Source organism: Chelmon rostratus, chromosome 11 (assembly GCF_017976325.1).
Source record: "Chelmon rostratus isolate fCheRos1 chromosome 11, fCheRos1.pri, whole genome shotgun sequence".
NCBI lineage: Eukaryota > Metazoa > Chordata > Actinopteri > Chaetodontiformes > Chaetodontidae > Chelmon > Chelmon rostratus.
The window spans coordinates 16,587,416-16,603,495 of record NC_055668.1 but is presented as its reverse complement, the minus strand read 5'-3'; the positions used below and the strand labels follow the sequence as shown (position 1 = coordinate 16,603,495).

At 43.1% G+C, this 16,080-nt stretch overlaps 1 protein-coding gene across 1 annotated transcript; it reads left to right on the top strand.

The window, feature by feature from the left end:
- Window positions 1–1,665: 1,665 nt before the first annotated feature.
- On the top strand, window positions 1,666–2,466 carry gnrh3 (gonadotropin-releasing hormone 3). Its single transcript, XM_041948095.1, has 3 exons — window positions 1,666–1,803; window positions 2,016–2,096; window positions 2,413–2,466. The coding sequence occupies exons 1-3, from the start codon at window positions 1,666–1,668 to the stop codon at window positions 2,464–2,466; spliced, it is 273 nt and encodes a 90-aa protein (XP_041804029.1).
- The last annotated feature ends 13,614 nt before the right edge of the window (window positions 2,467–16,080 follow it).

Below are 16,080 nucleotides of genomic sequence, written 5' to 3'. Positions count from 1 at the left end.
AATTACCTCACGTCTGTCTGTGAATAACTTAACAGCTGCTGCCTGTTGCAATTTTATTCAACTTCACCAACTTTCTTTTGTTGCCTGTGGCAATATTACTTAGTGGATTGGCGCCTGACGCTGCAAAATGCAATTAGCCCACATTGGAACAGGCAGAAAATAATGTATTATTACATGAATCTAAAAGTATCATTCTTACAAAAGTTTTGCAGTCAAGCATCACATCCTGCTTAAAAAAAACATTTTTTTATACACATTAACAAGCCAACTGTACACATATGTGCATAAAGCAGTGCCATACTGATTAGAAAGACAGTTCTAATCATCATAACTTGTCACTAAGTGACACAATTTTAATACAGATAAGCCAGATGTTTATGTTTAATTTAATAGGATAGACACATTTTAAAGAGTGTATTGTTTTTGAATGGTGGTCCCTGTATGGATCATTAATTCATTGTTTGTACAAACACTTCTCAGAATATTCTAAGGATAAAAAATGTACCATAGTTTTAGTTAAAATAAGTGTGATAAAAAACGAGAGGAGAAACACTGTTTTAATGAAAGAGCTGATAAGCGATGCCGCTGAACCTTGTTCATCTTCAGGAGCTGAGATGAAAAATGTCTGGGACAGTGAAAAGCATCGATATCAAGAGCCAGTGCTCAGCCAAAATATAAAATATGCATGCACAAGCATTTTGACATATTTTGACTATGATAGTTAGGCTTTAGTTTCATATTTAAACAAGGAAACCCCAACATTGCTGCAAACTCAAAAGCATATATTTTTGCAAGGCTTCTGCTTACTTCTTTGTAGAACGGTAAGCTTGGAAGTCTTACGTTTGGGTAAAGAACTTTCTACTGTGTTTGTACTTGCATTATTATAAAGTCATAAGATGGGTTTATACAAGACACACAGATCATGTTGTTTATTTAGTGTACATAAATTCCTGTTGTGGTCATTAATCATCACTAAGGTTTCCTGCATCGTTGACTTCATTTTAATGTGCTGTCATGCTGAAGGAACAAGAAATCGGGGTAATGACAGTGAGGCCTTGCAGCTGATGTGAACATACATGCACAAGCATCTTGTTTCGACGATGTTTCTGCCTTTTGAATCTGTATGGAATTGAACTACTATTTGTTTGCTAAAAGCTGATTCCAATAAATTATAGATGGAGAGAAATGTCGCATTTCATCCTAATGTTGTCTGTTTGTCTACCTCTGCACAGATGCATTCAGTATAAACATTAAGACGTTTTTGATATATATTTAATGCTGTTTGAACCCTCGCGGTGATGTCAGCATAGCTGAGCACTTAGCCAGCTCCATTAGTAGTATTTTGTGTCCCATTAGTCAGTAAATGTGTCACACCTGCAGAGAGGGGATTATAATCCTGACAGCAGTCTTCTGCAACACCTATAAAATCCCCCTCTGGCTAATGCACCACATGCTAACGAGGCAAATACAGAGGTGAGCCAGTCCTCAATGAAGTTTGCTCAATGTTCATTAAATTAGATTCCTCTTATTAATTACTCTCTAAAATGCTGTTTACTAATGTAAGACAATGCTTTGTATCCCCTGATCTGTGAGCTGTGGGGCTGCGAGAGAGAAGACTGTGACATTATTGTTTTAATTGCAAATGTGGCTTCCTCTTTAGCTCTAATGGAAGCAAGCAGCAGAGTGATGGTGCAGGTGCTGTTGTTGGCGTTGGTGGTGCAGGTCACCCTGTCCCAGCACTGGTCCTACGGATGGCTACCAGGTGGAAAGAGGAGTGTGGGAGAGCTGGAGGCAACCATCAGGGTGAGTGTTTTTATTTTTATTTAATTTTGTGAGTGTGGTTTTAGGAAATGTGGAGTCTTGATGAGATTAAAGCAAAATGTGACAGAAATGCCTCCATAAAGCTGGTCAATTAAAGCACGACTTGCTTTTTACTCATTTCACAATACTGCAAATATTCAGTCAACATTGGTTTCATCTTCTAAAATATCTATTTTTTTTTTTATTGTGCTTAGATGATGGGTACAGGAGGAGTGGTTTCCCTTCCTGAAGAGGCGAGTGCCCAAACCCAAGAGAGACTTAGACCATACAATGTAGTAAGTGCTTATTATACATAATTTATCACCAATGTCTACTTCAATTGTACAATATTAATGCACACTACACCATTGTGTGCCACTGTGTTCCAAAGCAGCAATGACAATATACAAACTGCTCAATGACTGGTTTTATTTTCCCTTTTTGCATGATTGAATGTGCAAATGCTTCGTTTTATCTTTTTGAGTGTGGGCAGATGTCACGCTAATTTGCTTAGACTTGTTTGGTGTCATATCTATATATGAAAATTAAAATATTTCTCTGATTAAATATTCGAACGGCAGACCAACTGTGATTTTATTCCAACCCCTTCAGATTAATGATGAGTCCAGTCATTTTGACCGAAAGAAAAGGTTCCCGAATATTTGAAGAGCTACAAAAGAAGAAGAAGAGAAACAGAGACTATTTGCATCATCAACAACACCAGTGCTGGATCGCCTGAGCGCAGGATGCGGACTTCAACGAATCATTACATTTATGGCAACAATGTCAATTACATGTATGTCTGTAACTTTTAAATCCATTTCAAATCGTAATAAAGGTTTTGAAATCTGATGAGACGATCAAATCTTTTGTTAAATCAGACTGTCACAGAGTGTCATCTCACCTTGTAGATCCGGCCATTAGAACCGAAGTGACTCTACTTATGCATAAAATGCTGTTTTACAGACTTAAAATAGATGAAATTGTCTTTGTAAAGCCGCCACGACCGACAAGCATGACAAACTTGTGACACAACAATCTTAGCATGACAACAGCTGGTGATTAAGCCAATTTATTAGAAATCAATGACTTAATTGAATTTGTTACAGTTTTGGTAATTCCATTTTCTGCCACACCAGCCGTGTGCTTACGTGATGTGGAAAATTACGCCATCTGATTTTCTTGTGCTCGTACCTGAATGTTGATTAGCCCCCGAGCCGAGAGATGCTCTGCTTGTGTTGTCCACGACGGCTTCCCGCTAATTTAGGATAACTGCAGTCATCCAAAACAGAAAAAGTGCAAAACTTTTTTTTTTCCTCCCCCTGCTCTTCATATACAGGAAATTGGTGTTCATTATAAAAATTGGAATTTCATATCAGGAAAGGAAAAGAATCAGCAGGGGGCATATGTTTTAAAGAGAACTCATTTTCTGGCAAAGCCCCACAGACAGAGCACCATACTAATCGCCTGGTGCATAAGGGGCCAGGATTCATGAACTGTGCTGACACCGTGGAGGCCCTGCATTGTTAGAGCGCGGTTGTAATGCACACCAATGAACCCAAACCCGCTGGCACAACTGGGAAAAGGTGAACATTATAAAAGCACATAGAATTAAAGAGAAATTAAACCACATTCCATTGCACTTCCAGAACAATGCTTGCTCATTTGTGATACTTCACATCGTTGGTTTAATATTCATGGTTGTAATTTGCATAACACAATCATTTCCTTTGATGAGGAAAGACTTTTTTTTTTTTTTTTTTTCTGTCAAGTGTTATATTCTAGTTTACATTCTTTGACAAAGTTGAAAATGATGTCCAGGGCATTTTCCTCTGAAAGTCACTATGAGACTTCCTTGAATTGATTCATACTTATCTTTACGCAGTTTTCAATAAGTTTGCAACATCCTCATAAAAGATAATTATGCTTTTATAACATTTTCTAAAATATGGTTTTAATTCAATTTGGTATACTTGTGTGAGAATAATTAATGTTTACAGATAAAGCATAAAATCCCATAAATTCCCTTTAAATAATCCCAAAGCATTTGCTGTGAAAGCCAACTTTCTCCCTCCCAGTGTCCTCATCAAGGACCTGCCTAATTGCACGTATATCAGGACAACAAAACCTGCTGGTATCTATGTTTCCAAATTTGATTTAACCTCACTTTCTCCTTCCCAGACCCCCTGGTGGATATTCACTTTGTTTACCTCAAATTAAACTTCATATTGTTTACAGCCTCCCGGTCCCTGAACATTTTATAGCATTTTAGAATTATTTCTTTATTTATTTTTTGTAATGATTGTAGAGTTGGGATTCATTTGAATGTTTCCCTCATCTGCATGAAAATTATATAATTAACTTTTGATTAACCAGCTCAGTTGAGTTGGTTCCCCCATGCACACTGGTGAATAGTACCCACCGCATTTTAATGACTGTTTTCCAATTGAGTGGCGACCTTTTCATCAAAGAGCCACAACTGGGGCTAAACAACGGTAGAAAATAATCACGGTGAAGACAATAGTAGAGGCCGACAGGCTAGGATGTCATCCTTAAATATAACAACAAAGATGAAAGCAACCTTACTGCACGTAGTGGCTGTGGCGAGAAGCCAAGTGCTTGTGCTGCTGGATGCCCCATTGTTAAAGCTGTGGAGGTCACGTCCATTGGCATATAGAGAGGGAAAGCACAGGAAGCTCAGAATGGCCCATTGTTACATGTCCTTGCTCAGAGGGAATTCCATTATGAAGGGCAATACATTTTTGATACTTTGATTTTTGTGCCATTCATTTGTTTGAAAAACAGAACATATTTGGATAATGACTTCAGGAAAGAGGGGTCTCAGAGCACCTCCATCCAAGGCTACAGCGCTGCATTAACACACCTGCCAATCAAGCGCGCCCGAGCAGATGTGCATCCTCGCACAGCCTACCATCAAATAAGCATTCTATCATATGCATAATATAGTTTTCATTTCATCACGATTATGCTCTGTGCACCGTGTGTGTGTATCCGATGGGTCATAGGAAACTTTTATTGAAGCAGAGTGTATAATAAAGTCATTTTCCAGGTGCTTGTTGTGGCTCTTATTATGAACAGAATGATAATTTCCCCTAGAGGAATCTGGCACTGCATATCAATTGAAGTTTAGTGTGGGTCTTATTATGTTCCCGCAGGCTATAGTAGAAGGCAAAGTCATCTTCAGAGAGAGTCTAAATGTCAGGGAGGTCTTCAAACACTTTTTTTCCCAGAGCCTTACTGAAAAGGGTCTTTGGAAGTGCTGTGTCTTGGAATTGATATAGTGGAGGTGAGGAAGAGAGGGAGGCTGAAGGCTTAATGTAAAGCAGTTGACATGGAATTTAATTGGAAAAAAATATATATTTTAAAAAAAAAATCCAAGGAAGGGGTCGCAGAAGAAATGAAAATATGTCCGCTCTTGCTGAGCTGCGTTCTCAGGTGAAACATTTGCTCTCAGCGCTGCTCGGTTACTCTTTCGTCATGTCCTCACGCGTCCACATGGTGCCACTCTTGAGCTGTGTGTTTTGAATCTGCTCCTGGCTCCGCCGTCTCTCAGCAATTCCATCACTTTAAGTTGCAGAAGCTGTTATTCCTCCAAATCTAACACAAACTTCAATCAATCATCTCTCACTCTGCAGAAATTGTTAATTTTTTGCCGCGCGCTGACTGATGGAGTTTGTGTTTGTAACAAAAAGTGTTTTGTACAATTTTGCAGCAGAGCCGTGCGTGGCCTGAAACCACACTCGCTGCATAATGTGCAAATTCATATTAAAGAATTTCATCTGTGGAAAGTCATGAATTTCTCAAGTGTTCTTAGTTTTGCATTTACGCATTAATTTATTTTATTCTAATTTTTTTCTCTTTTTTGTGTGTGTGACTGAAGTTGAAGCACAGCTATCTATACGGTAGCATGTACAGTACAGTAGCGGATTGGCCTTCCTTCTCCTTCTTGGCTGGCAGGGAACCTTCCTGTTGTGATCCGACTTCTCTCCTTTGATCAAAGAACAGTGTTAAAGCACTGGGAGAAGGAGGAGGTATGAAATATGAATGAATACAGCTGTGTTTTGATGGATATGTCTCAAAGTATCCCAGTAAGAGACTGCTAAAGGCCAGGAAATCTGTTTGTGTTGTGGAAATAGGCTCTTCCTCGCCTGTTTCTTTACCAGCTTCATCTTGGGTAGCTTTTCACTTCATATTTTAGAGATCCTTTGTTAGGAAAGAGATCAACCCCTTATCCATGCATTTGTAGGAAACTGTTCTAAGAGGCCCTAGTTCATAATATATATGATTAATGACACCATTTCCTTTGTTTGGTCTTGAAACCACCTTTTGAACAAAACGAGCGCCAGCCATGAGACGAGGATATTTATTATTTTTCTAGGGTAGACCCAAAGTTCTCACAGATGGAATGAGATCTTATATGAGGTGATGGAGGCTTTGTCACTAGTTATGTCTGTGATTCCACTTCCTTTTCTAAAACCCCGTCGGGAGCTGTGACTCATTTTGAAGTTGGAAGTTGATACTGTGGTGTAAAACTAACGTTCCCATCTGAATTAAGAAACTATCAGAGCTCGCACAAATCTCAGATTTTCAGAGTTAGATGAACTCATCTCTCACATTACACTTCTTTAATAAACAAAGATAATAAAAAGATGGGCTCATAAAAACACAATTATTAGGAGAGACTGTAAAATGAAAATTGGTGCCTATAGATGTCTTTTACGCCTCATCACAGCTCCGTTGTCTTATTAATAAGCGTTTAAAGACCCTCCTCAGTCATTTAGGACTATATTAACTAAGATCCAGCCTTTGGACCTGTGGCAGGACAGTGTCTCTGGACGGCTGGAGGTTCAAAACTTTCTGCCCGGGCTTTATTAGCCTCACTAATAGCTGGGTTCCCCAAATGCCAGGGTCCACCTCTGCTGGGAGTAAGGGCTCAGATCCTGTCAGAGAGGGGTCGCATTAACCAACTGTAATCTTTAGGGTACTCCACTCCCGCTGACCCACATCTAACGCCGGTTCCATCCCCCCCGCTTACCCCCGACCGCTATCCTTTCCCTCCCCAATCTGGTCTACCCATCCCACTTCAGTTATGCCACCCTTGGCTCTCCCTCCCACGTCTTACCACCCTTGTGTGATAGTATCCCCCCACCCCGCCCGCCCCATGACTGTTCCAGCCTCGTCCGGCTGGCCACAGCGAGGAGCATGCCTTATCCTGTGGTAACGGCAATTAGCAGTGCAAAGCAAGCTGTGGAGAAGACTGGATCCCTGTCCACGTTTCAACCCCAGATCACGAGTCTCCAGCACAACTTCAAGGCAAACCATGCAATTAGCTACAATAATGATAATGTGTTGTAGGGGAACAAAGAGAGGGTAAAACAGACTACTGGTGTGAGGGAGAGTGGGGTGCTAATAGTAGGGGGGTTATTTGAATACCCTGGTGCAGATAGGAGACCAAATCAGACTGATTATCAAACGTATGATGAATTACATTTTTCCTCTAATTACCCATGCCTTTTATGTGTAAACCAACTGAGTGAATTTTGCATTCTAGACATCTACGGTCAGTGGTCTTTGGGCATCACACTGGGGTTACATCTTTTATTTCCTCTAAGAAACATACAAGGAGTTACTCATGTGGCTAAGCTGATGGGAAGAGGGGAGAGATGCACTGACAATTTTCTTACTTGACTTAATTAGATACTTTCAGAAATATTTGGCAGCGGTACAGGAAAGGAAAAAGGGGAAGTATGTGGTTTGATGTTTGACTATCGCAGATGTGTTGACACAGAGTCAAAACATGCTGGAAACAAACCACAAAACCCAGACCACAAATAAGAACATTTCAAGTCAAGGTTGTGAGTAGATACAGTCAAAAAGCAGACTCGCTGCCTTGGTTGGAACACAAAAGTGCAGCGCCTATTCTCTCCGCTGTGAGCAGAGACCATTCCTACAGTCTTACATCCAGAGGTTTATAGAGGATATTTTGCTGGGTGTTGTGCAAAACGAACCGTGTCCCCAGAGCAGCAGCAACTTCACCTTGGCGGAGTAATGCTGTGATATTCTGTTTATTCTTCACTCACTTCATTTTACTCAGAGGAAATCCTCTGGAGATGGCTTATCTTGGAGCTGGAACAGGTGCACTCTAATTTACTCCTATTGCTTGGGGAGCCCAGGGGCCCCTGTAGAGAAGAAAGTAGCGATGTAGCACACTCCACTGTAAAACACAAACAGCCAGAGAAAGAGCATTTAATCGAAAGAGAAGAAAACTGTGAGCTTTGAGTGCAGCCGTATCATTTGGATGCAGAAAATCTTTCTCTCCCTCTCTTCTCGTGTTTTCCTGGGGAAACAGGACCCGTCATTTCATTTAACTTTCATTTGTTCAACACTGTTAACTTTGCTTGAAACTGTCATGCTACACTTGGCAAAGCACCACATGACGTGGGGGACCTGTTGTATTACCCCTGCATAATAAAACATTTCCTCACCAGTCATCCCCGAACCACCTACAGCATTTATGGCTAAAAAAAAAAAAAATGGCTTATAACATCTCTGATATGTGCCACTTAAGTTAAAGTGTACATAAATGTGCATGCTATGGCCTATTTGTTTTGGTAATGCCACACATTTTCAGCCAGGAAAAAGTTTATTTCATCTTTAACCCCTTATCCCTGCATTCACTGCGAAAGAGCTAAGCTTTCAACTTTGAATTTACTCTCCAATTCCTTTTCTTTAGAGAACTATGGTTTTGAAGAGTGGAGCTGGTATGTTATTTGTTCGGTATATTATAAGTCTGAATTCAGTCAGTATTTTTGTTTTGTGTTGTTCGTCTCTTGGGAATTATGCAATCAAAGCAGATGCCTCAAGCAGTCTAGAAAGCGCCCCTTGTGAATAAGAGAAAATCTTGTACACAGCATTTTTTGTATGTGTGTATGAGGAAGGGGGGCATGACAACAAAGCAAATATATGGCATTGTTCTCTGTATACTATACCCGCATGCTGCACCTTTTTTAAAGAGAATACAACCATCTCACCTGTATTCATTTTTTTTAAAATGTCAGACCATTTGACTCTATTTAAATGACTAGCCTGCACCGCTGATGAAGTGCACAACTACAGAATGTGCACCACTTTGACTGATGCAATGGAGGTCCAACCGTCAATGCGCTGCATCTCTAATATGGAAAACAAGGTTTGAAGACTGTGTTGCTGGTGGAATTTCACGACGTATAAACAGACATTTCTCACTCAAGACGACTGAAAAAACAAACGCCAGAGAGACAAAAGGCGTTGGCAGAAAGAGGAGTAAACACAAAGAAGACAGAGCGATACAAGGACAAGAAAAATATCATATACACTTTTAATGAGTGTGCCTGCCCCAAGCTTCTGTTTTTAATCACCTTTCCGTGTGACATAATTTGCTGCAAGATTGTATATGCTTGAGGGACTTTCAGTTCTTGTCAACTCAAGAGCATTTGAACCAATCAATACCTGTCTATCCTGTGGCACACTCATAGTTGGCCATTAGGAAAGAGCTGCTTAAAGTAAGCTCAGCCAATACCATTAGCCCTAGCCTAAGGGCAGTTCCATGCCTTAGTCAGGGTAGGCACCTGCCCCCGTCACCCCCACCTCACCCCCTTAACCCCCCTCCACCCCTCCCCCTACCATTAAGAACCTCCCCTGAGACATCATTTGGACACATCGGCCAAAGAGCACTTCTTTATTCCCTCTCTTTTCTTTCCCTGGCTCCACCAAAAATCAATACATCTCCCCTTTTTCTTATTTTCACAATTTTGCCTCGATATTATTCTCTCCTCTGCCAGAAACCAATGGACTATCCTTTTTTTGTCTTTTCATCTACAATTTCCTGTGACTAATGTCTCCACACCTCGTGTTTTGGAGGGACGAATTGGAAAATAATTAAATTATCTTGTCATGGTGATATCAAACAGGGGTCCCACGGTGCACTGAAACATTTGAAATGCAGCGTGGCCGCTCTGCATTGAGCTGCTCCCATTTTAACCCTACAGATGGCTCCATTTTTGTCCACAACACATTTTGCGTCGTCTTCCGAGACGTTTTGCAAACTCAGCGAATTTGGAAGCTGTGCTTAAACCTACTCATTTGTTCTTGACACTCAATAAGGGAGACATCAGCGCTCAAATATCTCCGCAGTAATGAGTGAACTTCCTCTGTGTCAGTGTTTTTCTGCTCCGACCATGTCATAATACCAAACCCCAGAGAGAGCAGAGCAGCGTGCACAGTAATGCTTCCTGACTGCTTCTAATTTTATTGCAAGACAATGACTCCACACAGCGCAAAGTTTAACAACAAGTGATACAATATAATGTCCTTAGAAGGGCCTCAGTCAGTCAGTTATTGCCCTCCCAACCCTCTATTTCCAATAGAAACAGCAAAAGTGGGGTACTGCCCTAAATCTTGCCCTGTGCTGTTTACGATAATAACTCTGAAGAGTGATAGCTGGTTCCGCAGGACTGGCGATTTCTGTGGCCGCCTATATCGATCGGGGGTCCTAATGAGCAGCAGCGGAGCTGTGGCTAATGGTGTTGTGTCTGGTGTCCGGAGTAAACGCCCACGTCGAGATTATCATTCCCAGGGGGGGCTGAGAAAGGTTTTGCCAGCCCAAGCCCTCAGGGTGCGAGCGACACACTTCAGGGGTCAAGGTAAACTATCAAATGAACAGCCAGGCCTTTCCCTCCCCTGCTGTAAGGACTATACCATACTGTACTACACTACCAGAGAAAAGCCTCAATCTCCATACAAACCAAGCGATGCAAAGGCAGAACACCAGACGCGCTTTTGTATTTTCTCTCATTTCAGCACATATACAAGAGGCGATTATAACTTGAGAAACTTGCCACCCTGTTGCAACCTTACTTTATCACTTCAGTTCTTTGTCTAATTTCTCTACAGTAGTTGTAAAAAGCTATTACCGGGGCATTGATAGAGACTTCACCAAACGGCCTAACTGTTATTAAGAGACCTCAAATGAGACCTGGCTTGACAGACTGATAATGGCTTATTTGACTTCAGAGATCACCCTGGCACAAACACTCTAGCCCCCTTCACACACCCATGGCAGTCATTGTCCTTTGCTATGCACGGCCATTCTGGCGGTCTTGAGTGACATCCAACAAGTTCAGCAGATTCGGAATGTAAGTGCACACCAGACAGTACATAGTATCTTCAAAGAAGGAGCTGAAACAGTTGCATTGCAATGAAGGGAGTTGTTGCTCCCTTCATAAACCTGGCTAGGAAATGAAACCTGCTGTCAACTCACATGTGGGAAGGGAAAGTCTTTAAGCTATGTGGACAATTAAGTCGAGATAAAACCGCAGCAAAAATGCATCTTCATTACCGTAGCCACCTCTCTGTTTCAGCAGACAATTCCTCCATGGATTGTGCTTGATGGTATTCAGCTCAGGGTGCGTGCGGAGCATTAGTAGGGCACAATAATGAAGTCAGCCCAACGCACAGCACCTCTCCGAGTCATGCCCTGTTTGGAGTCACACTTCCATGTCCTGGCAAATGCTGAGCATGTAAAACAGAACTGTCAATTATTCAACATGAACAGGAGGATGTATGGAGTGACACGGGGGGTGGACAGGGGCCGACTAAGCCTCGGGCAGATAGGGGGTACCACTTTGATGTGAGTGTGTGGGCCTGCAGAGTTGAGCAAGGTGCACTGGGTAATCTGCTAGAACACCCCCACCCCACCTCCAACCCCGCCACTCCTTTCCCCTCCCGCCCGACTCTGAGCCTCTCTGCACCCTTTATGTCCTGCTTCGTTTTCCCCTCTGACATGCACTCCCTCTCACGCTTCATCTCTCCTTCACACATACATAAACAAACCCACGTACAAACACACAGACACACACACACACACACGTGCAGTACATGCACATGTGAGTGCACACACAATGACATGAAAGCAAGCTTCCTTTGTCTGTTAACCAAACAAGAGCTGGCAGCACTTGTTATAGATAATAAAGTTGTGAATGGCTGATTTTGGAGAAATAGCGTTGTTGCAGTGTCACAGGAATGGCATTACTCATTTATACAATGAATACTAAAAGTTCCTCTCTCTTGAGTCTCCTCTCGTAGTCATACAATAGCAAGCTTAATTACATTAAGTTCTGAGAAGAGGGAAGTTAATGGATGACATTTTGCTACACCATGAGTGCTCCTTCCAATAACAATAGAAACCCAAATAAGACCTAATTAATATGCATAGCAGAGCCAATGAACTTAATTGTCAAGTTGCTTTTATCAACCTGTCAAAGGATTGACAATTAAAACAGCCTCTGTTAAAACTTTAATGAGAAGCAAGTAGGAGAGAGGGATGATGAGGGAACAAAAAGACGCAAGCTTCATCCGTCATGAAAGACGCTACAAGACAACTACCCATTATTATTTCCTATCAGGATAAAACTATGCAAATCATATTATGCATTTTTAAATAATGAGTCAATGAGTAATATTTAATTTATTACCTATACTCTTAGAATGAATATTTAACGCTGTTTTTAGGCTGATGAATTCATTAGATAATTTAGTGGTGAGCTGTAACAGCAAGTTCTTTCTTTTTTTTTTTTTTTTTCTACTCAGAATGTCCTTCAGTTTCTGTCCTGAAATCCGGAACAAGTAGGTGTCAGTTTTCAAGTTCAACAAGTTAACTTCCTAAAGTCTCCTCTCGAGGAGGCCAGAGCGCCTCATCGTTTTCGACGGAGCCTGAGCGGAGTTGAGGTCCGTACCTGGACCTGAGCATGAGGGGAAGGCAGCATTTTGACTTGAGTTTTCATCCAAACATTGACACCAGCATGTCTGTGTTCCAGGGGGGAGTTAAAACTGCTGACTCACTCCCACTGCGCTGGTTGTTGTTCTCCCTTACAGATGTGACCGTTAATAGGCCTGCATCCATAATCATTAGTGTGTCTCAGTGCACAGGTACCCGATGGGCCCCGTGCGTCTGCCATTTGGTCTCGGTTCACTGTGCTTGCCTGCAGATGTGAGCGAGACACACACCTGCTCAGGGGCTCTCAAACAGACCGGCGCCATCCGTCACAGCTCACGCTACACTCGCTCTGTCGGAACAAGGCCTTGGTTCCGGTCCAACGGCCCTCAGACTGTAGGTCAGCGGCCGTCTCTCGTGATGAACCCACCCTACCATGAATCATATCCTCTCGTCTCTTTATACCCACTCCACTCCATCCAACCCCAACCCTCATTGCCCCTGTTCATGGTTCGTTCTTCCCTCACACGAGCACTCAAGCGCACTGAGGTAGAGCAGGTGAGCCAGGTAAAGACAGCACCTTAAAGAGAGACATAAACTAATGATCATGTTTTCCCACATCATACACACTCCCTCTGCCCATAAGCCACAGTGCACTCCATAAAAAAAATGAAAAAAAAAAAAAAAAAAAAACTTTCGTGTGGGTCTTTCACGGGCATCAGGCCACGCTTCACACTACATTTGTTGATGTGTGCATGCATGTGCACGTCTCATGCCAGCCCGCCTCCCATCAAGTCCTAATGAGGCCAGCTGGCTCTGTGCTCGGACCAAACCAAACTGGAGAGACGGCACAGTCCTGGCTCACTCCGCCTTGTACACCCCACCTCCCCGAAGCCTCCCGCCCACCCTCCCTCTCCTCCAGATATCTTGGAGAACCATGGACGGCTGAGCACACACGGCAGATTTGGAAATGGCCAGAGTGTTTGTTAAAATCTACACTCTCTCCCAGATCCCTTGGCCAGGGCCTGAATTAGAAAGTCCACGGCTGCAGCCCCAGACCTGCCTCCTTGGTTTCATACCACTATCGTGTTTTCTGCATCTACAACAGCAGCGGTGATGTTGAGGTCTGCTGTAAAACAGCGGAAAGGAGGAGATATACCCTGAGGCGCAGTCAAGGGAATGTTGTTCTTGACTATGGAAAGAGAAACACAGCCAATGTTACATATACCTACAGTAACTACAATAAAAACTCAGACAGATAAAACAGATCCTGGACAACATGTCGTAATGTACTTTCCTAAAAAGCCAACGACACGCATTAGTTGCCATATTTCAACTTTATTGTCCATTATCTCTGAGCTGCTGTCTTTTTAAATTTTTTATTATCAGGAAGATAATTTCTTATTAAGCCACAGCAGTTAATTTCACTGCAGACTAATTAGAGGCATTTCACATTATTAACAAGCATTATTGTTGATAAGGGCCAAAGAGGTCTGCAGAGAGACTTGTATTGTCCAGGCTGTTACAGTACTTGGCATACAGTTATGTCCATGTGGGTGAGTAATTCCAGCTCCCTTGCAATGTCTCCTTGACAACTAACAATAATATACCTCCTCTCAGCAACACAAGAAGTCATGCACAGCATTTGTACATGCGGAGCAACATGTGCATGCATTACACGCATGCAGGTGCACACACACACGTGGTTGTGCTCACGCATGCATCACGCGCCCACACATGCATAAGGACGTGTGCATCAACATTAATTTGTGTACAAATGCACGAAAACAATTCCAAAAAGCGAACTCCTTGTCCCCTTCATCCAATCAGCAACCAGGTCTTGTTCACTGTAGACAGCAGACTGCATGTGAGTTTTTTGCCCAGGAAGAGAGACTGGACCGGGGGGAACGCCTTAACAGGTAGCCCTGGGGTGCTTACCAGAGTTCGGGCAGCCAGGGGGAGAGAGTGGCTCTGGGAAGCCGTACCACCACTATCCTCTCTGTCCACTGATTATGAAGCAGGTCCCAGACGGGTGCCTTTAGGAACCCCCCAGGCTACTCACAGCCTCCCTCTCCTCTGTTACAGGATCTGTCGCTGGGGGATTCGACTGAAGTGTGAAGAGGGGTGTATGTGGGAAACGTGCCGAGAATTCTAAATATCTACGTGCTGATTTCATTTGTTGTCTCTATGTTAAGTTTTGTCGCGGTTACAGATTTGATGGGGGAAAAAAATTGCAGCGTTCATCGTCTGCGTGGGATTGATTTCAGATCATCTGGATGTGACTTGATGTAGTCGCCATTTCTCAGTTGTTGAAATAGTCAAACTCCAAACCAGAAATGTCCTGTTTTGTATGTGCTACAGGAGCTGAGAGGAAAAGGTCTCAACACTTGGACTCAACTATAACCCTGTCTTGAGTTATGACATCCCAAGTTTGCAAAAGCCCTCTGGCTTCAACTATCTCTGACATGGTGTGCGTGTGCATGTGTGTGTTTGTGTGTGTGTGAAACTCCTTGCAAAGTCCAAAAAAGGAAAGAAAAAAATCATAACTAATGAGCCCATTTAGCGCCCAGCACCTGACTTTGGCCCGTGATCTCCGGGAGACATTAGAGGCAATTTGCCATCGACTTCAGGGCTCATGTCCCAAACGTTATCAATGAGCTTGTCAGGTAGAGACCTAACCTCCCTTTGTTTCCTCCTCCACCCCCCTCTCTGCTCCGGTCCCCCAGCCTGCTCCCCGGGCCCCCGAAGAGGAACCAGCGGCATGATGTCACACACCTGTTTGGCTGGAGGCTGCGGCCCGGCGATGCTCGCAGCCGTGGGTGTCGCGTTGGCACCCCTCGCTCCCCCCTTGTCGCTGCCTGCTACGCCCCGTGGATGTGTCAAAATGGCAGATGATGGTTGGGGTGTGTGCAGCTGCTTGGGAAGAGGAGTGCCAAGGGCGCTCATTTCCTGCGGTGAGTTTTAATTTGCTCTACCCGCGTCTTCTGAAGACCCCCCCCCCCCCCCCCCCCCCACACACACACACACACACACACACACACTCTCACACACATTCATCTACTCCTATAAACACAGATCTTACTTCACCGTACACACACTTGAAATAAACACACACACACATACTGTATACAAATCTGCCACCACCCAAGGGGGCGAAAGCCCTGCATGCCCAAATAGAGGTGACTGCAGGTGGGGGAACAGGCTGGTGCCAGACTTCAGTTCTGGAAGCACACTTTTCTTGAAACTTGAATAAAACTCCAAACAAAAATGTGTGCTCAAATGATCTAACCGGTGCATGTACAAATCACTTCTCAGAGGCGTTCAGCTGGGTAAAAAGAGACAAGTCAAAAAACCTGCTGATAGAATATGCGGCTAGCATTGCTACGGTATGCGAGAGGTCTATGTCTCTTGACATCTGCTATGCAGTTGTCACTGGCAACTTAAATCCCCATTGATCAGACAGCGAGAGTGAATTTGTGTTGCTGTTTTTTTTCTAACTCCCACTTTGC

Bases quoted from the DNA above. Each gene is read 5' to 3' on its own strand.
- gnrh3 (XM_041948095.1), top strand. From the start codon at position 1,666: ATGGAAGCAAGCAGCAGAGTGATGGTGCAGGTGCTGTTGTTGGCGTTG. The intron at 1,804-2,015 runs GTGAGTGTTTTT...TATTGTGCTTAG, and splicing joins AGCTGGAGGCAACCATCAGG to ATGATGGGTACAGGAGGAGT. The intron at 2,097-2,412 runs GTAAGTGCTTAT...CAACCCCTTCAG, and splicing joins GACTTAGACCATACAATGTA to ATTAATGATGAGTCCAGTCA.